The sequence below is a fragment of the Leptidea sinapis genome, chromosome 4 (assembly GCF_905404315.1).
Source record: "Leptidea sinapis chromosome 4, ilLepSina1.1, whole genome shotgun sequence".
NCBI classification, from domain to species: Eukaryota; Metazoa; Arthropoda; class Insecta; order Lepidoptera; family Pieridae; genus Leptidea; species Leptidea sinapis.
The window spans coordinates 3,747,385-3,769,633 of record NC_066268.1 but is presented as its reverse complement, the minus strand read 5'-3'; the positions used below and the strand labels follow the sequence as shown (position 1 = coordinate 3,769,633).

The window sequence follows — 22,249 nt, the reverse complement described above, 5'->3', positions numbered from 1 at the left end:
ACAATTTGTTATGTTTCAAAGTGAAAATTTTATGAACGATGCGGGACTCAAACCCACGACCTCTAGCGTTCCGTGCCAGTGGTCTCCCAACTGAGCTATCTGTTCGAGTGACGTATCGTCATAAAATCTTGTATGCTTTGTTCAACTGTCAGGTTGTGGCTTCATTGACAGGATGTACTTTACAGTTGATAACCTGCTCAACCCTAACATTTGATGTATGATAGGACTCCCCGTCCCGCATCGTTCATAAAATTTTGTTTTCAAATTTTATTTGTGGTATTAATCCTAGAAGTGAGGGTTATCACTTTATAAACATAACAAATTATTTAGATAATGATTATTTTAATTAATGCAATAACAGCTCAATATTGTATATTTTATTAAAGAGAGCGCAAAAAAAGGTATGCTGGGAGAGTTTTTTACGCCGCTTCTTCTCTCTCAGAACGCCGTTTGTTTTCGAAGTAGCGGTGGTGTTAGAAGTGACTTCAAAAAAAATCAAAAGAAAAACATTTATGAGAAATTAAATGCCCTTTAGACTTTTATAGACTCGTAAACGAAAGACTTAAATCGGCAAACTGATCTAGAACAAAAATAAAAATTAAATGATATCATTATTTTAATATGTAATAATATCTGATCTGAATAAAAGGCTATTATTATTATAGTTAGTACAGACCATTCCAATGAATATATAACAAGGAACAATCCGCATCTATTTACAATTTTCCTCGAATCACATCTGAGTGTGTCCATGTTTATCAGTTGTTATCACGGTGACTACGACTGAGGTCAAGATTATCTCCGTAATTGCGAATGTATTTTCTCAACAGTGTTTAGAAACAATAATAACAAGTTAAAAACACAAAACTATTTATTTCTAAGCAAGCTTTTTAATAAATCTGCCTGTAACGTTTCATAATAATTTAGGGAAAATCAAAGTTGCGGTGTTCCACAAGGAAGCATTATCGACCCTTTCTTATTTTTATCATATATCAATGACCTCCCAGACTCTACAATAAATCAATGTGTATAATTTGCCGATGATACTACAATAATTATCAAACGAAAAGACACAACTACATTAAAAAATACAATTATAGATTCACTTAAACATATTAAAAACTAAGATAATCAATTTAATACTAACAGAAACTTAAATAATAATTTAAACATAAAATATAATGGTACTATAATTGACAACATCATTAAATTTCTTGGCATAATAATCGATAAAAATCTTAAATGGAAAGAGCATGTTTAAGACATTTATAATAAACTGGATCGGTTTATTTTTGCCATTAGGAGAATAAGACAAACAGTATCAGAGAGAAGCGTGGTGTGTATACCTCGGATATGTGTCATCCGTACTGTGCTATCATGTGGACTCATCATTTGGGAAAATTCGTGCTTTCAGGATTCAAAAAAAATGTATCCGTGCAATATGCAAAGCACAGTGGATGGATAAGCTGCAAGCCACTTTTCATCAAAAAGAAAATACTAACACTGCCCTCTTTGTTAATTCGGGATATCTGTGTATTTGTAGATAAACACCCGGAATATTTCATCAAAATGAAAGATCACTCTTCTAGGTACACGCGATACCCAAAAAAATTACTTGTACTTAAATGTTTATTACATGGCGGTAAAAATAGATAATGAGTTCCCCGACCATTTAAAAAATATGACATATAATCAACTTAAAAGTAAATTAACAATATGGCTAATAAATAATTGGTTTTATTCAATAAATGACTACTTAAATTTAAGCAAAGTTAACATAAAAATTATTATTACTGTTTTATTAGAATTTTATATAAACTTTGTATGGCTAGGAGCTTATAATACTTATTATTGGTTATGTTCAATTTTGTGTAAAATAAATCAAATCAATCAAATCAAATCAAAATCAGTTTATTCACGTAGGTCACGGAAATGAGAATTATGAATATCAAAGAAATAAAATATTTTTCTTATTGAATCTACCGCTACTTCGCAAAGGGTTGTGCTAATGAGAAGAAGTAGCAAGAAACTCATTGCCACTCTTTTAAATCAAGATTTACATTTACATCGATTTACAAATCATTTCAATTACAATATAATATGTAAAATGATGCAACAAACACACTCAAACGTCAAATAGTCAATATCTTACACGAGTAAGTCAAAAAAGTAAATGTAAATTAATACAGAAGTTATTGAGTACAGTAGCTGCATCATCCACATACACCATAAATAAGTAAAGGTATTCTTTGAGCATTTTATAAGCGATTATAAATAAATAAATATGTATATATACACACAATAACTTTTAAGAATCTGAAACCGAGTCTCCGGCAACAGTATCATCCTGCCACCACAAGCAGTGCCCGTTCACAAGCATGACGCATGAGCCAGCCATCGCCTCCCTCAACCATATTTTAGGGAAGGGGACGACCCGTCCCATGTCGCCGCCACAAGCAGTAACATTTAAGCGAGCATGACGAAACCTGTTACGAGAAATCAGCAAACAACAATAAAATAATCCTAATCTACATATCATGCAAAACTCACCAAATACCTCTACCTACAATTTGACAATTCTGCTTAAACTTCTAATTAATATTATATTTGTACTAACAGTAATCAAAAGGTCAATCCTTTAGGGTAATCAAATCAAAATCACCTCATTCAGGCAGATCAAGGAAATGACTTTACTTTTTATATCCACCTCCTTTGAGGGTTGAGATTTAATAAGAAGAAGTAGCAAGAAACTCTTTGTGACAATCACTCACTCACAAATCATTTCAGTTACAATATATGTAAGGTGATGCAGCAATAATACTCAAACTACAAATACTCAAAAAAATGTAAATTAATATTTGCATGCGTTGAAGGTAGAATAAGAGAAACTAAGATTAATCATATTAGGAACGATTGTAAACTGACCTTATTTGAATGCATAAAGATTATTATTATTATAAACCACGAACTAGTAAAAAAATAAGGACTCCGTGTCACCTTACATAACAGTGTAACACCAAAACAAGCCGATAAACGTGTAAATATATAGCCCCACGCACACACTTACACTAATACAAGCCGACAGGCGGCCATTATGAGAATTGTCATCGTCTGTCACGGATCAGTTTGCGTCTCAATAAATTATTCTAAAAATGCCGTCGCGCGTTGTGTAATCGTGTAAAGAGTACTACTACGAAACATAAAAAGTGTCAAGGAATTATATTTCACAGATGGAATAGTAGTAAACACACTTTTTTTGTTCTTTTAATAATACAAATTAATTCGATGTTTGGAACACCAAACCTCCACAACGCGTGATAGTAACATCCAGTGTGACCGGAAAATAAACAGGGACATTACCCGAAAAATTGAGTAATCCATATTTTAATGGTGTTCTAAGTAGATAATTAATTTTTTTACTGAAATTAAGGGTCGAGACGAGCAGGATGTTCAGCTGATGATAATTGATACGCCCTGCCTATTAAAATGTAGTGCCGCTCAGGATTCTTGAAATACCCAAAAATTCTGACCGACACTACAACTGCGCTCATCACCTTGAGTCATAAGATGTCAAATCTCATTTGCCCAGTAATTTATTTTAGTCTTTACCAACAATTTTTTTAAGTAGTGTGCAAGACTTCTTCCAACCGGCCTATATTTGTGTGCTTCATAAGGTGCGGTTCCGGACACATAACGAGTATTGTTCCCATCTTTCAGCAGAGCTGCTCGAATTGTCGGGGATCCAGTGCTCTGTGAAAATTTCCATTACTTAGCGTTAGTGAGAGACGTGGCGCCTTAGAAGACACAAATTGATTTATGGCAGACCGCATTTGTCACGGACATAAAAGTATGAACTGTAATTTTGTCTTTCTAGAAGATGACGCTTTACATAAGTGTTACTCTATGATGTGTAATTACTCAGCAACCAAATCACTATAAAGAACATAGTGATATTAATAGGTAATTGGGAGTCTAGTTCTTCATTTTCAGGGTGCTGATGGGGCTGTCGTGATTTTGTAGCGCATCAGGGATGTTTGCGGAAGCACGGGTCGACTGTTTTTATGTGACTGTACGCAAAGCGGGGCAGTACCAACACCATTCTAAAGATGATTGCGAGCAGGTTGGATTGCAGATATGTGGGTCATTGCTGCAGCATTTCTAACGGAATGGCGCAGCGGTGACACGCGTCTGTAACTTAAGGCGCTTAGTCCTAAAAACTGACATTTTTGTAAATCTACATAAAATACATCTACAAATACTACGGTTCCAATTTTTTGACATGTTTATCTTCATTTCTTTATCGAAATTATGGCAGTTTTGAAAACACGATTACGAAAAAAAATCTCGATAGATTTATTTTTTGCAAAATAGGCATTTTCATCTGAATTGTTTTATATTATCATAAAACTATGATAGCTATCTACACATTACATATTTTATTCGATAGTTTATTAGTATTCATAATTTTTCATTGTTGGTTTTATCAATACGCTTTGTGAATTATTTTATATAAATTTTTTTCGTGATTAATCAAACGCGACGCCTTGGTTGCATGCTCGCTCATACCAGCAGTACGCCCGTGACCACTGTCAAGGAGGGTACTGTGTTCATTTCTCTCGGGCTAAGACCTTACGTAAGATTTTAGCAAACAATTAGTACAAAATGGGGAATCATAGTAAAATATGATGATGATGCGGCAGTGTACTATGTTAAAATATAATAGGTGAATGGAAGTCGGAGAGTACTAAAATAAATTAACATAATGTTATTTTGAATATTATGCCACCCAGGATGGTTGTACGTTTATTCTTTAGGGAAGTTAGAAATCCAAGATGGCCGCCGCACAAATTTATGATTTCAACAATAATATGTATATCGTAGCCGAGGTTCTCGAGGGTGCTCAGAACGAATTTGGGATCATTTTTTAAATCCAAGATGGCCGCCGCGCAAAAATATGATTTCAACAATATGGGTATCTTATCCGAGGTTCTCTAGGGTGCAGAGACCGAAATGGGGATCATTTTTGAAATGCAAGATGGCCGCCGCGCAAAATTATGATTTCAACAATATGGGTATCGTATCCGCGGTTCTCGAGGGTACAGAAAACGAATTTGGGATCATTTTTTAAATCTAAGATCGCCGCCGCGTAATACTATTTTTGGATCCATACGTATGCGTGGAGGTTATAATCGTGGCGCCTAATGCCAAACAATTAAAAGTAACAAAAAAAACATTCAGAAATTGTTGTGCCACATGGAAATGAAATCGGTAAAATCAAGACACTGTGTGCTACAGAACACAACCACGAAACTCTAGAAAACGTCAGTATATTTATGTGTTCTTCTTCACTGCATAATATTAATACAACTGCTCCATCTTCACGGACTAATGATGAAAATGAACATGAAAGTGACGGTTATATTATAGATAACATGAAAGAAAATGGAGGCATAATGTCTTGTGAATATATATAGCAAAAAGTGTATATATGGCATATAGGTTGCATCGAGTTGTTAACTGTGAACAGTAAGTTTGAGTACCACAAATTAGTAAGCTCACGAGATGGAGGTGCAATAATAATTACCTCAAGCGATGTGTATGAGGTTTACAAAGGTGCAGAATTTGTTATATATGTAATATAATTGTTTATATTAAAATATTTAATAATTTTTAAGCTTGGTGAAAAATAGTAAACCTTACACTCTGCTTACACACTCATCATCCACTCTATATCTATCTCATCTCATCACATCTTAATCTCTCATAGCCTGATTTTTTTTCTTAATTTGAAATTAAAAATAATGAAATATTAACTGTTTTCAATCATCCTAATACTTTTTTTAATGTCTTTTATGAATATACAGTTTACATGAAGCGACTGTTTTCTTTTTTCAATACTTTTCAATGAGTATTATTTACTCAGGGACTTTTCAGAAGTTTCACTTCCGTACCGTGTGTAACTTGCACACACATATTTTTTTAAAGTATAAATTAGTATTTTTACCATTATGAAATACTTATTATAAGTAAAGGTTAGCAATCGGTAGTATTCGTATCTGCACGATACAACGCTATTGCGGAAGATGTTCTACGTTTACGCGGCCACACGCTGAACTCTCGAGAACCTCAGACACGATACCCATATTGTTGAAATCATAATTTTGCGCGGCAGCCATCTTGGATTAAAAAAAATAATCCAAATTCGTTCTCTCCACCCTCGAGAACCTCGGATACAATACCCATTTTGACGAAATCATAATTTTACGCGGCGGCCATCTTGGATTAAAAAAATGATCATAAATTCGTTCACTGCACCCTCGAAAACCTCGGAAACAATACCGATATTGTTGAAATCATAATTTTGCGCGGCGGCCATCTTGGATTAAAAAAATGATCCCAAATTCGTTCACTGCACCCTCGAGAACCTCGAATACGATACCCATATTGGTGAAATCATAATTTTGCGCGGCGGCCATCTTGTATTTCAAGACTGATCCCAAATTCGTTCACTGCACCCTCGAGAACCTCGGAAACAATACCGATATTGTTGAAATCATAATTTTGCGCGGCGGCCATCTTGGATTAAAAAAATGATCCCAAATTCGTTCACTGCACCCTCGAGAACCTCGAATACGATACCCATATTGGTGAAATCATAATTTTGCGCGGCGGCCATCTTGTATTTCAAGACTGATCCCAAATTCGTTCACTGCACCCTCGAGAATCTTGGATACAATACCCATATTGTTGAAATCATAATTTTGCGCGGCGGCCGTACTCTTGGCAACTGTAAGTTTTAAAAAATATTACGCGGTCCTTCCGAAGTGGGGGTCGTTGACCCGCATCGCTCGGCTCGTGTCTCATTAGGTTTAGGATAAGTATTAACATACGTTAACATAAGTTTGCTGTATTACTAACAATTATTATGAGTCAAGATACTTGAAATAAAGTTTTTATTATTATTATTATTGTACGTCAATGAGAAATATGCATATTTCAGTCCTGTTCAGTAGAGTAAGTAGGTTTAGCACAAGACGCGTTTGCCGTGTGATGATGGTGGGATTTCGAAATCGCATCTACTAACAAATCTTTGATTGATCTTCTTTAGATAATTTATATGTCTAGATAGAGCCTTATGCTTGCTGAAAGGTAACGCACGACAACAGGTCAGGTTTATTACATTAGGTGCACTATAGCTACGTCTTACACTCGCTATGCGTTAGTCACCTTGGTTTAGTGTGCGTGCATTTCTGAAAATAGAGGCTTTCAGTTCACCGCTATTGTATCAACGTGTTCACAGCTGCCATCGTTTATCTAGACGTATAGGTACATTATCTAAGCTTTTTGTTCGTTGTTTCTCTAACATCAAATCTGTAAAACACAATATATTGTAAAATTGACACTTTAATTAAGTTTACCGAACATTCACTCAAGTTAAATTCTAACTCGAACGAGACCCTATAGAAATAAATTTGACATTCGACTTACCAATTTGAAAATAATTTACAAATAATTAATAGGCAGTTGGAAGGAAATATTTAATTATTAATATTTAATAATTCAGTAGTGCTAGCCAGGACTGCTGTGCCGGCACTCTCATAGTAATCGCCGGCAAGTGTCTTCTGACCCCACCACACCGACTCATACCACTTGTATCGTCTTTATCGCAAAGAGATTCTACTTAAAGAATTTTTACTTACTTTGCCTAAACAAAGTTGTTATATTTAACTTTAAAGATTTAGAAACAAACACCGGGACAAGTTATCACTTGTCTACATTCCTACCTAGCAAATATAATATTGTAGGTTTTAATTAGGTTAGATTGCATCAGCTAACTTTAGCAATTACAAACATGTTAAAGTACCGGTTATGCAAAAAATATTGTGTTGCACCATTTGATAATTTTTAAATGACGTCATAATTTTAAACGTAACCGTTCAATCTTCGCCGGATAAAGCTATTGTTAATGTTAAATAGCTAAATAGCGATCTGTCAAAATTTCAAATATAATATATTCGACACAGATTAATTGATGTGTCACTTTTTAACATTAATTATGCTAAGGAATACGATGGTACACGAGGGCGTGCATATTATATAGGCAATTAGGCAGTGCCTACCTAGTTATGAACCTAAATAAATATAGCAGTAGTGTTAAAGTTAGGTAATTTACTACCTACGGTAGGCAGTTTAAGGATTGCATATACGAAGCAAGTAGCGTTTCATAAAACTGATATTGTACTGTCGAAATAAAGCGTAACTACGACCAGTTAGATCTACTGTGCCTACTCTGCTACAAAACCAATGCATGCCCCTGATGGTAGAACACATTCGGAAGTCTATGTTAAAGTCAGCGTTATTGTTAACGATAAATTTGACTTAAACCTTAACTATAACAGCAAATATTATGCAACCTAGCCAGTCTCACAACATTACCTATAATTTTCATAAAATACGGGATAAAATCTTGCTTTAAAATACTTTACGTGGCTATTGATGTGGGTTTTCTGTCGTAAATTGAACATGCTGCTATTGTAGACAACTGTCGCAATGCACAGGAATCTTATTCTAAACGTTTTTATATGAAAATGACTTCATTCCAGATTAAATCACAAATGCTGTGTCCGTTCTCGATCATAAAAGTAAAGTGCTACATTATTCACTTGAGGACGCGTGTACCTACCTAGAAATACTCTATTTTTAATTATTTGATTGGCTGACTGATATTTTGACTATTCCGAGATAAGAGATAATACACCAAATAAAACCTACAACGTTTTTTAACGTTTTCCTCATATACTTTTAAAAACGCAATAATAAACTTTCAAAGAAAATATTATTACATATCGCAAATTGAAATAAATTTACGCTGCTTATGTTAATTACTTCTGGATACTTTCTGTCTCTTATTCATTAATATCTTCTGTTTTTCTCACATTGAGAGCAAAGGCCTAGAGTTGCTGTTCTGCTTCATATTATTTGTAAATAATTATTTACATTATATTGGATGATGCATATAGTAGAAGTTTTTTCAAATAACTAATCTGAATATAGTTACATACTTTGGAGACAATATACTCCATAATACACGACATATTTTGGGAACTAACTTCACCCTGTTACTTTTGTGTTACAGTGATGGGCGCGCATCTTAAAATTTCACTCTCATAATTTTTTCATAACGTGTCTAATGAAATAAACATCTCTCTGTTGTACTTTCGGTTTTTGTTATATTTTAAACAGCTTGCCCAGCAAAGGGCTTAGAATTTTTTTTAAATACTATTTTATACGTAGGATATCAATATTTGGGTAACATTAGAAATTCGCATCCTTAATTTAACGTTGAGGGGTGTAGGAGGGGGAAACGGGAGTAATATACAGCCCCCCCTTCAACCCCCAAAGCACGGGAATGAGTAATTTTATTTTTATTGATCTTTTTATAGTTTTAGGTTATCTAAGCAAGCGTTACTTTTGAGAAGGGTGTGCAAGCTATTTGCGAATGGCCTTGGAACAATGACCAACAAGTTTTTGAGACTTATTCGGATCTCCGTCTCTGATGGAAGGGCAGCCTCGGAGCAATACGGACATCCATGGTCACCTTCAGCTGGCGGGGGTTACCCATCCTCCGCGCCTCCGGCTTTTATGAAACACTAGGGGTAGGGCAGACTAGTACCAGGTGGAAGTAGTGGTCCACTGATTAGCTTCTATCATAATGTACTGATAAAAAATATTCTTTATAGGTAATAACATCGAAAATTAAAAACAAAAAATATTTTATTACACTTTATAAATATTTTTCATAACTTTTATTAGTTCCAAGAAAGGCACTTATAATAAAATGCTGAAAAACGTTCTGATTCACCTTCACCACAATGTTTTTAACTTCCCGGTGAGAAAATTGAACATTTTCAAAAATCGGAAAGTTATTAGTTTCATCTCGTTTTGCAAAAATTGAAATCTCATCAGATCTCGACGTTCTAAGGTCCTAGGAAGCTTTCCTGACTACACTCGAGGGAGTCACTATCTCTTTGTGTACCTATATGTGTGTGTGTGTGTGTGTGTAAGTAAAGTAAATGTAAGTGTTTTGCATTGTTTGACCGATGATTAGATCGCGTTTTGGCACCATTCGAAAGGGCTTGGCCAAACTTAGGTTTGAACCAATTCGGACCGGTAGATTTTGAGAAATATTAGAAAAACTAAACATTTTTAATGTGTTTTTTTAACAACTTTTAAACGGCTGTACCGATCAGTTCCAAAAACTAATCTGCTTTAACATAAAAGAAAAACACAAAATTTCATGGGCTGTGCGTCACTCGGATGGTTGGCTCAATTGATAAGAGCACACGATCGAAACACGAGTGGCGCGGGCTCAGTCTCGCACCGTCTATAAATTTTAGTACAAATTAAATTTCTATGTCATTAATGTAAATAAGGAAAGAGGACCCAAGAGAACAGAACTCTTTGCATTCACTATGGTCTTTAGAAAGATGTAAAAAGATAAATCACGAAAATTACACCTGCGATCTATGCTTCATGAAATATCCGTCGTAGTATTTACTGCGTTTTCTTTTCTTGCTTTCTGCTTTAGGGATTTTTTAAATCTTCGAGTCTTCTTAAGATTATTGTTTTCTTTTGTGCAAACTTAATTATGCATATTTGGTTATTATGGATTTGTCGCAGTTTCGAAATATGTTTCTGTAGATATTTTTTTATATTATAATTTTGCCCAATCCAATTCCAGGTCTAGATTCTGAAGAAAAAATTGAAATTACGGAAACATGCTGCAGTTTCGGTGAGACGATGGGTATAGAATTGACATCAATAGAGGCATGTTCTAATCCATCAGTGCCTGATGAAATTGGTGATGAAGAGAAAGACACTTGTATACCCGCACTGAGGAGGTGTTGCGAAGAGCAAGTTAGGTAAGCTATAGCCATACAAGCTTCAAACAAATTCAGTGCAGTAACAAACTCCATACTTGCGCTTACTTACATTCGCGTTTTCACTATTCGCAGCTAAAGATTTCTTTAGTCGCGGATCTATTCGGTACATCGGTAGATACTATTTTTAATAAGGGGTAGGCTGCGAGGAATTTAAATAGATATAGATTATCAGGAGTATCAGGATAAATATAAGGTTAACTACTTTTCACAAAGCTTAAAAATTGTTTAATATTTTAATGTAAACAATTATAATACATATAGTACGAAGGTCATACTAAAAGGTTTGCGTTACTTAAAAAAACAACATGTTACAACCAAAATATTATGTTTATTTTGCTTTTCAAAATACTCTCCTTTACTTTCTAAGCATTTTTTCATGCGATCGAACCATTTTTTAAAACAGGAGGACCATAGATCTGAAGGCATGTTTTCTACGTGCTACTCGAGCTCTATCACTGCCTCTTCGGAATTGGTAAAATTGAAACCTCTCATCTCTCATCTTTGATTTTGGGGAAATTACAGAAATCACAGGGTGCTAGGTCGGGGCTATGTGCAGGATGGGTGACGAGTTGTACTGTTGCGGAAGCTAAATGACTTTTTGGTCGTATTTCGCGAACCATTTTTAACATCCTGGCTATAAAAATGGTAGAATACCACTCGGCATTAACACTCTTTTGATCTTCAAGTGGAATTGCGCAGATGGGACCCGCGGCTGAGAAAAAAAAGCGATCATTTTGTTACCAACATTTCTCGCCTACTTCACTTTTTTTGGCCTGTTCTCATTTTCAAACACCCATTCCCAAGATTGCTGTTTTTTTCGGGTTCAAAACAATAAATCCATGTTTCGTCTCCTGTGACAATGTCATAAACAGCATTAGAATGTCCGTGGTCGTACTTCAATAGCATCTGTGAGCGCCATTCCACGCGAGCAGGCTTCTGCTCTGCTGTCAGTTCATGAGGGATCCAAAGAAAACAAAGTTTCAGAACTTTCAATTCTTCGTGTGAAATTTTCTGGATTTGGCTCATACCAATCCCCAATAGTCCTCAAATTGTCTCATAGGTAATCCGCGAGTTTTCTTCAATTAGCCGCTTATCAGAAGCCACATTATTTTCGTTGACGGCAGTTGAAGGCCACCCTTCGCGAAATTCATCATGTAAAGAAACTTGACCTCTCTCAAATTCAGCAAACAAATAAGCAAGGTATTTCTTTCCCAAAAGCATTTTTGAAGACGAGCGGCACATAAAAAATCACCGCCCTAAAATCTTTTCGACTTAATTCCATTTTTGTTTGCGCACATAGACGTTTGATGTGTGATAAAAAATAATTGACAAATGATTTCCCTCCAACTGTTTTTTGTTTTTATTATTAACAAGGTTGCAACATTTAAAAAAATATAAAATTCGAAATTCAAATAGTTTCTATTATCTAGAAGTGCAAAACTTTTAGTGTGCCCCATGTACAAATTCTGCATCTTTACAAACCTCATATACGTCGCTTGAGGCATATATTATTCCACCTCTATTTCATGAGCTTACTAATCTGTGGTACTCAAACTTACTATTCACAGTGAACAAGTCGATGCAACTCCTGCATTTTAAATGGTAACATAGAGATCTCACCACAAAACCAGCTATATATCGAACTATTTGTTATACATATTCACAAGCTTGGTTATGATATAGTAAACGACACATTATGCCTCCATTTCCTTCTAAGTTATCTATAATATAACCGTCACTTTCATTCTCATGTGCATCATCATCCATGAAGATGTAGCAGTTGTATTAATATTATGCAGTGAAGAAGAAACCATCAAAATATTGATGTTTTCTAGTGTTTCGTTTTCGTGTTCGTATTCATTAGCACACAGTTTCCTGATTTTAGTACCATGTGGCACAACAATTTCCGAATGATGCCTTTTATTAGTTTGGCCGTTTATCATTATAACCACCGTGTGTGGATAGATTATTCTCTCTTCTAGTCTTAACATTTTTTATATACAAAATATATTTGTAAAATTATTAGGGTTGAGTAGGCTACAAAATGTCAAACAATCATGCCAAAATTTACAAACGATCCGTAAAAAAATATTCAATCGCAATCTACAACTAGCGAGGCGAGCATGATATTTCAATACATATCCTACTTTTGGGGTTTCCGACATGGGAACAGACCTAGGAACGTAATTTGCCAATCAATCTAATGAGAAAGGTCTATCTATATTCAATTGCAATACTACATTAATGACCTTATCGTGATATTTTAATTCATTTCCTGATTTTGGAACTTCAATAACCGATCTACGGAGCGTATTTTTTCAATCAATATATAGGATAATGTAAATATAATGATTTTAAGCTTAGTATTTGTATGAGCGATATCCGAGAATTTATCCGGTATTCTTAACGTATTGATTATTATCCAATACGTGAATATCTCTGGAAATTCAAGTTCAAATCACGCATTATACATAAATTTTGCCACAAATAAAACTTTGTCTTTGGTGTTAGGCAAACCACAAAGACAACATTAAAATAATATTGTCGCGTAGGAACGCTTCAACGTATATGACGAGAGTTGTCAAACGTCATATCGTGCAGCAACGTACATGACGAGAGTTGTCAACTTCAAGATATTGATAATTTCAGCAGCTCCGTCAGGAATAATCGTAGCTTTAGCGGAAAAGTCTTTCGATACACCTACCAGTGTATGGAGTTTTTTTGGGTTTTGTAAAGTTAATGGAAATTTCTAGTAAGTTCAGGATCAAATCGAACAGAAAAAAAGGGATGGGAAATGTGTAAGCAGGATAAAAATAGTTAAAAGAATTTTCTAGTACAATTTAAATTTAAAGATGGAATGGGAGAATCATTTTGAAAATAGAACAGATCCGGCGGTATATAAGCCGTACTAAGCGTGGCCTACTGCAGTTCTAGTTCTGACTCGAAAGTGTAAAGAAGAAGAAGAAGAAAAGAAGAAATAGTGAAAAGTGGAAGTGTTCCAAGAAGAAGAAGACAGAAGAGACTTAGTGTTCGGTGCAGTGTGACGCGTTGAAGGTACCGCCGCCCACAAGAGGAACAGCGGCAGACCGGCGAAGTGCAAGTTCAGAAAATGTGAAAGCAAATAAAGACTCGTTCCTATAAGCGGAGTATTATTTCCAATCCCTGACCCACTCTCGTGTCAATATGCAATCTTTGCTTATTATGAACACTTCTGTCTGGAACATCTATGTACTGGAAGCTAGTTCATTTGTTAAGAAAAATTTAAATTTGTTCACTCGGTTTGGCGACTCCTAGTTTCCATCTCGTTATCCTACCAGACCTCAAGTACCTTTAAAAAACCGTTCTGTTATGTGAAAATATTTAAGAAAATACCATAAAAATAAGAGAGAAAAATGAAAATTTGTAACGCTATCAATAATATTGTTTTTAACCGACTTCAAAAAAGGAGGAAATGCGCAATTCGTCAGTATGTTTTCTTTTTTTATGTTTGTTACCTCAAAACTTTCGATTTTCGATTCGATTCTAAAAATAACAATAATCGTAAAAAGAATTAGATTAATAAATTAGATTGTATAAAAATACAACAACAATATATTTTTATACTTTTTAGTGCATATTATATCTATTGTTTTGGAATAGTGTTTTTGAAGTGGGTTGTTTTTTTGTTAAAATATTTATTTTATTGGAAAGGAGAGTTGTTTCGCTGAAAGGATTCAAAGGTAGTTTAGTGATAGTTTGGTTGGGTTCTGATTATGGGATCCATGGCAAAGTAACGGAACTCTTCAATTCTTAGGAGCATATTTACGATACTCGGCTGAATCTTTCTTATGCTAGTAAGATATTTAAGTCATCTACCATAGCGTAGTTATGGTCAAATAATTGTCTTAGTCGAAGATGCTCAATGAAACTCTTTAAAGATTTACAGTAAGGGAACGATCTGTGGCAGAATTTCTAACTGTCTGTAATCAAATTGCAAAGCTTACTTTCATTTCTGTTTTGAAATTTTTTGTATATCTACACATATTTAGACAAATTGTTAATTATTGTACTTCAAAATCACTATTCCAAAACAATAGATATTATATGCACTAAAAGTATGAAAATAATTGCGTATTTCTATACAATCTAATTAATTAATCTAATTCTATTAACGGTTATTGTTATTTTTGGAGTCGGTGTCAGCCTAGGTAGGTTTGTAACTACATAGGTGAGATGTGCTTGAGCACACGCGACTTGAGGAGGCGAGAGCGGGTCATGGCGGAGGGACACCGATTCCAAAAATAACAACACTCGTTACTAGCATTAGATTAATTAATGAGATTGTATAAAAATACGCAGTTATTTCCATACTTTTTCTGCATACAATATCTATTGTTTTCGAATAGTGTTTTTGAAATCGGTTTCGTTTTTGTTAAAAAAAAATTATTACTCAATACACGTATATTATCAAAAGAGGTGGTAACTGGCACCAATGTTATTCTTATTATTATGATTTTTGTTTCTAAACTGACTCTCTAAACATTTTATTGATAAACTCAACGTCTCTGTAATTGCATATCACACTAAAATATTTGCATATCTGTCAAGACGAAACATGTGCGTACTCCTTAATTCTTTAACATCTTTATGTGTGTTTCTTACAAATAAAGAACTTTGACTTTTCCTTTTCCTAACTATATATGTTGCCTTAGTTGTTGTAAAAGTGTGCACTATACTATATATTAAAAGTTTGGAAATGCTCGTTTAACTCCTTTACTGTCGCAAATTTATGAAGAACTCATGTAAATGTTCTATTCTGTTTTCAGAATGAAAGAGCAATGTGCTGAGGGCATCAGAATGGCAGAATCTAAGCAGTGTTACCTCCCGAAAACTGGTATTGGCAGAGTAAGTAATTTTATTTACTTATTCAAAAACTTAGAAAAATCTTTTTACACTAAATTAAACGAGAAAAACAATGAAAATTCATTTACAAGTTTTGATATAATAACAATTCAATAAATTATATAAAGTCTAATTATGTATTTTTTGGTATAATTTACATTGTCTCTTATCTCAAAAGAATAAGAAAATATACAACAGCTCACTGCCACTCAAAACTAGTTATAAACAATTTAATTAGCACGGTTCCAAATAAAAGCTGATACTTTTGACAGCCCAATTGTTTTAAGCTCGCATAATTTATACGTCTAGATAGAGCCTCTTGCTGGTAGGCAACGTATGACACCAGGCCAGGTTTGTTATTTGAGTGTGCGTGACAGTTACCATGTATTAAACTCGTGATCCGTTTGCTGAAAAAAGAGGCTAACAGAATTATTTCGACGTGTACACAGCTTTAGATGTATAAATCATCTAAGGTTACAAGCCTTGTGTAAAGTTTGGTATAAAATATGCTTTAGATAGATATATTATCGTTAAAGAAGGAGATATTAAAATGCAAACTTCTTGGTAAACTTCTTCCTAGCTAATATAAAGAAAATCCAACGGCGGACCTCTGTGAGGCACCTTATGATATATATTAAGCATTTCATTGTTGAATATGTTGAAAGCTTTTTGAAAATCTGTACAATTTTATTCGATTATTACTACCATCCTGATCATCAAGCTCACCTTGTTCGTAAATCCCATAAATCTAATTAATATTCATTAATCTACAGGCGTGCTGTGACGAGTGTGCATTAGGACACCTTACAGGATCAACTCAAGATAAACGCAGCTGTGTCCTGTTAGATAATAGCATGTTTAGTCCCGAAAAACTCTTGAGAAGCAATGCCTTTAATCAGTGCTGTCTGGTGAGTATTCAACAAACCATGTTAGATATCAAGCGGCAGTAATTTCACTAGCTATGGCGCCCTTCAGACCGAAACACAATAATGCTTACACATTACTGCTTCACGGCAGAAATAGGTGGTACCCATAATCTAGCCGGCTTCCTGTGTAAAGCCTCCCACAATTAAATGCCCTAGTCTCCTCTTACGACACCCTTGGCCCTTTTCTACTTATGCAACGGGGAAGCACAGGGCAAATTCTCAACTTTTGTCGTTATTATTATTATTCTTAATGATAAGTAATAAGAAACTGGAAGTTTTACCTTTGCGATTGCTGATGAAGTGGTAATGAATAACTACCGGAAATATACAGCAACATAGACTTTGTGCGACATTCCTACGTCCTGGTGAGTCTACCACATATTATTTCGGTTGTTTTCGTCTTGGAGAGCAACCAAAGCAAGTTGTGTGTAACAACCGAGCAGCCAGGATTATCCAATAGCAATTTGCTCTTTGGTTCCGTTTTCAGCATTTTGACGAGCTATATTTTAAGTATTATTTGGAGCTAGTTCTAGAAAACTACTGTGCAAAGCTCTACTGTGCCCGATCTATGATCACAGACAGAACTTGTGATGATAACCTTGCGAAAACTGAAATATATATTAATAGAGTACTCGGATTTAGCTCACAAGGCTTAACAATAAATTACTGGCACTGGTAATGTTCGGTTCCATATCCACTATTCACGGTGATGTACTTACCCTTTGACTGCCTGCATGCAGCCTCTCAACTTACAAGCAGATATTAGCTTTAACCATTTCACAAATGTAGCATTCAATAGATCTGATCAATTATCTGTCGTTAGCATTCGTTGCGTCAGTCTCAGGAGCGCCGGAGGCCTTATATTAGGTTTAGAATCGTGTCCCATATCGTCCATAAAGATCGGCAAAGATAAAAATATATTCAAACCTAGTGAGGATTTAATTAGTTGAGGGAAATATATAAAACAATAAAATGTTTAGAATTTAAAGAAAGATAGAAAAGAATAGAAAATAAATATATTTATTTACCATAGGGAGCATTACAATAAACTAAATATTATAATAACAACACTTGGTAAACGTCATGAAGTTACATCAGTTCGTAAAGGGGCATAATATGGGGAGAAGAACTGATATGAAACTCCCAGCCTATCATTTAAATTATTTTAGACTTCTTTATACAATATTTGATATGATTTTTCCTCTATATTATACTATACAGTACGCCTTTCACATTGGACGGTAAGTTCAAATTTTTTGGTAACACAAGTAATATTCGAGTCGTGCATAGTTTATAAATTAGGTCAAAAATTAAAATTTGTTAATACACAACCATGATTCTCAAAACAAACCTAGCGATGACAAACTTCTTTACTGCCTTCACTGTTATAGAAGTCTTCAAAGTAATGATTACAAATATTTGAATATATTACAGAGAGCTGCTGAAGAAATAGAGACTACAACAGAAAAAAAGGAAATCACAACCACACCAAAAGCAAAATGTAAGGAGACATCATGTGAACATATTTGTAATGACGAAGATGGAACTATCAGTTGTCAATGCAGGGAGGGTTACAGGCTTCAGCCTGATAAGAGATCGTGCAAAGGTAGTGGATGTTTAAGGTTTAATATCTGGCAATGACCACGGAATTTGTGGAACCATTTTGTAAGGATTTGAATTAAATTTAGTGTCAAGTCAGCCGTAACTCTCGGACAATTCTGAGCCGATGAATTTAGTTTTTTAATCCAGTAAAAACCAAGTTGGTAAATTTCATTTACGAAAGTATTTAATAAGTATACTGTGTTATATATCTTGTATAATGGTACAGAACCCTTGACGTACACGGTTTCCTCACTCTTCCCTTGCCACTGAATCATTTTTGTAATAATTTACGGGCTGGTTGACTTTTTACCTTTGGCAGCATATTTAATTATAATATTGCCTGATCGGGTAATGAACTGATTGATCTTTCATCATTAGTTTTTAAATCTCTCTACTACTGAAGTTAATCCTTAATTTCTCCTCTCTTTCTTATTATGCGGTCTATTAACAGGCCAGATTATTTCATATATCAATTATATTACTAAATATTACAGGATCCCAAAACACGAGATATAAATTTCCGCGATGTAAAAAACGCAAAATTTCAAGTAAAAATTAAGTATTGCGGAAACTATACAGGCCTAACACAATAATAATTTCACTTTATAAAATAATTATTTATAATGCATAATATATTTTGTATAACTTGGGCACGGGGAAGGGCGGTGGTGTGGGACGTGACTTGCGTCAGAGAGGGATCTCATGTCCAAGTTACTTCAGTTGGTTGCTGGGGCTGTTGCTTCAACTGCCAAAAACAGCAAACGTCGCAATAATAACAGTTTTAGTGAGTCTTAAATCTGGGTACCATTTGGTGTTGTGACACTTCCCGTGGGGCCCAGAGGCGCGGTGCATGTACAAAGTACGTGGAAAATTATATAACACTGCTTACAAATCCAGGCCACAATAGGTCCACTGGAAGCGCAAGCGCTGGCAGCTATTTCAGTCAACGGATCAGCCTAGCTGTCCCTAAATCCTATTCCCCGTAACTATAGTTTTAATTTAATGTAATCATCGTATTATAATTAAAGTTATAAGATTTATTTGGTTTGAATAAATAGTTATATATAATAGTTAACCGTTCCAGTGATAGTAAATATACATTTTTACTATCACTGGAACAGTTCTGAGAATAATTTACATATTTCAAGTCCATCAGGAAGGAATCACAGAATGGTATCATCTGCGATTTATCCAAGGCTTTTGATTGTGTTCAAAATTAAACGCTGGTGAGGAAGCTATGTCACTATGGTATAAGAGAATTTGCGCTTGATCTTCTGATCTCATATTTAAATAATAGGATTCAGAGGGCCGATGTGAATGGCAGGAGATCTCCTGGGACTCCTCTCGGTATGGGGGTACCACAAGGGTTTATTCTTTGACCCTTCCTCTTCCTAATTTACATAAATGATTTACCTAACCTTGTAGAAAAAAAACACAAGGTGGTATTGTTTGCGGATGAAACTTCACTTATATTCAAAGTGAAACGAAGCCAAGTTTAATATGACAACGTATTTATTGTTAAAGAGTCATAAAACCAAATATATTAAATTTACCGCGCCAAATGTCAAAAGTGGAGGTGCAAATATTTTATTACGGAGAGGTGGTAAAACCAGTGGAATCTGCTGTATTTCTTGGCAATGCTCTTAATTCCAAATTGCAATGGTCTATTCGCCAATCCTTCAATATGGGGGATAATGAAGGATTGGCGAATAGGCTTAGTTCTGCAGCATATGCGGTGAAGAAAATTATACGGTTAACTGACATAGATACGGCGCGACTAGTATACTTTAGTTATTTTCATAGTATTATGTCCTATGGTATATTGCTATGGGTCAGTGCGGCCGACAGAAAATGTACAAAACAATTGTGTTAAGAACTTTAAAAGAATTGTTAAAAAACATTTGTGTGGGAAAGGTAGTAATAGCATAAGTGATTTTCTTAATGACACCACGGACTGGGAATAAAGCGAATACCCCCAGGCTATTTAATTATAAATGTTTATTGTACGATATCACATTGTAATCCATATTTTTATATATAAAAAAAAATCCCGTTGAGTTTCTTGCGCCCATTCTTCTCAGGTCTGAGGCAGTCTCTTTTGAATGGGTGGTAGTTATTGATTGACGTTCAATAAGTGAATTTGAATCCTATTTTGTATAAAAGTATTTGAATTTGAAGCTGGTCGTACATAGATACACTGTTGCATTTTAAATTATTTAGAAGCTAGCATAATGTGCTTAGAGTTTTATTTTTCATAGTTATTTCATTTCATATTAGTCTTTTCTTAAACAATAGTAACATTCTGTTTCTTAAAATTTCAAGTCTCTTTGTCTCGAAGATTCTAATATCTTCTATGAAATTTGAGATTTTCTTTGGCACATCTAATTAAAAAGCTACTAAACCAGGTGGGGTTGATTCATCTATATTAATGGTAGAATGTTAGAATAGAAATTATTCACCATTTGATCTACTGTTGCGCTTTCCCAAATCTTTGACCATTGCGACAGGTCTGAATAAATATACAGATGATAGATCAGCGAAGCATTAATTATATATTGGGTGGAGGAGATGAGCAAGCGTCAAGTAAGCTTCACGGTCATCTGTTAACTACTTTTATCATAATATCTACAGATATAAATGAATGTGCGGAAGCAGATGACGATCTCTGCACTGCCGAGGAAACTGTCTGTCACAACACAGAAGGCTCCTTCAAGTGTGTTCCCGTCAAGAAGAGAGACGTGAACCTTAGCTGTCCGCCGGGCTTCAAGAGAAATATTATAAACCAAGTTTGTGATGGTAAGATTTATTTAGTCTGGTATAAATCATGCCACCATGACGATGGACGATGGAAACTTTGAGAGGCTCATTGTGGTCGGCAAAATAGATGGGAAGAGGCCTCGTGGACGCAGTCCAATACGATGGTCCGACCAGATCCGCTCCGCCCTCGACTCTACGGTTTAGAAGGCCTTTCACACCGCCAGAGACAGGAATAGATGGAGAGCGACCATACGTGAGAAAGTGATACAGAAGGGTGGTCACGACCCTCAGTACTGAGAATTACGACGCAGGGAGGAGGAAATCATGGCAAAAAAGAAGCGATTATAAAATGGCTACTACTAATGTTTCACTCTCACTCGCACATGTAACATCAACTATCTGCCATCCCTGTTACGCCACCATTTTAGAACGGTTTTGTTATTGGTACGAGTTATAACTGCTTGTCTTCTATCAAGTGGAAGAGAATGAACCTTTCACGAAGATACCTTTATTTATGTACAGTGTGGGTGGATTGATGCACCTATCTACCGTACTCAATATCTCTTTTGTTTTTTTTCCACATAGATTTTAATCAAAATAAATTATTGTGAAATTATAAAGCTGTAACTTTTTTTTTATGGAATAGGAGGACAAACGAGCGTACGGGTCACCTGGTGTTAAGTGATCACCGCCGCCCACATTCTCTTGCAACACCAGAGGAATCACAAGAGCGTTGCCGGCCTTTAAGGAAGGTGTACGCGCTTTTTTTGAAGGTACCCATGTCGTATCGTCCCGGAAACACCGCACAAGGAAGCTCATTCCACAGCTTTGTAGTACGAGGGAGAAAGCTTCTTGAAAACCGCACTGTGGAGGACCGCCACACATCCAGATGGTGGGAATGATATCCTATCTATTAATGTAAGAGAGAGGCAATGAGCTTCTTCTCACTTCTTCTCATTAAAGCTGGTTGAGAAAATTTTATTTTAATCGTTTTTACACTCTTGTTATATTTTTTATAATATTTGTAAAAATGTTATGTCTATAAATCATATTATATTTCATAGACACTAAGTGTGAAATAGAGAAAGTATTAACAGCATCTTAAGGGTAGGTTTTTCCAAATTTGTAGAAAGAAACAGT

The 22,249-nt window shown here is 35.0% G+C and overlaps 1 protein-coding gene across 4 annotated transcripts in view; it reads left to right on the top strand.

The window, feature by feature from the left end:
• Positions 1-22,249, top strand: part of LOC126979688 (latent-transforming growth factor beta-binding protein 1-like) — a 63,671-nt gene that overhangs the window by 8,622 nt on the left and 32,800 nt on the right. For 3 of the 4 annotated variants that reach the window (XM_050829135.1, XM_050829134.1, XM_050829138.1), the window contains exons 2-6: positions 10,742-10,922; positions 15,749-15,827; positions 16,598-16,732; positions 18,185-18,356; positions 20,984-21,148. In XM_050829135.1, the coding sequence (XP_050685092.1) occupies positions 10,742-10,922; positions 15,749-15,827; positions 16,598-16,732; positions 18,185-18,356; positions 20,984-21,148 (732 nt within the window). The remainder of the gene's footprint in view (positions 1-10,741; positions 10,923-15,748; positions 15,828-16,597; positions 16,733-18,184; positions 18,357-20,983; positions 21,149-22,249) is intronic. The other variant, XM_050829137.1, reaches the window with a different exon arrangement.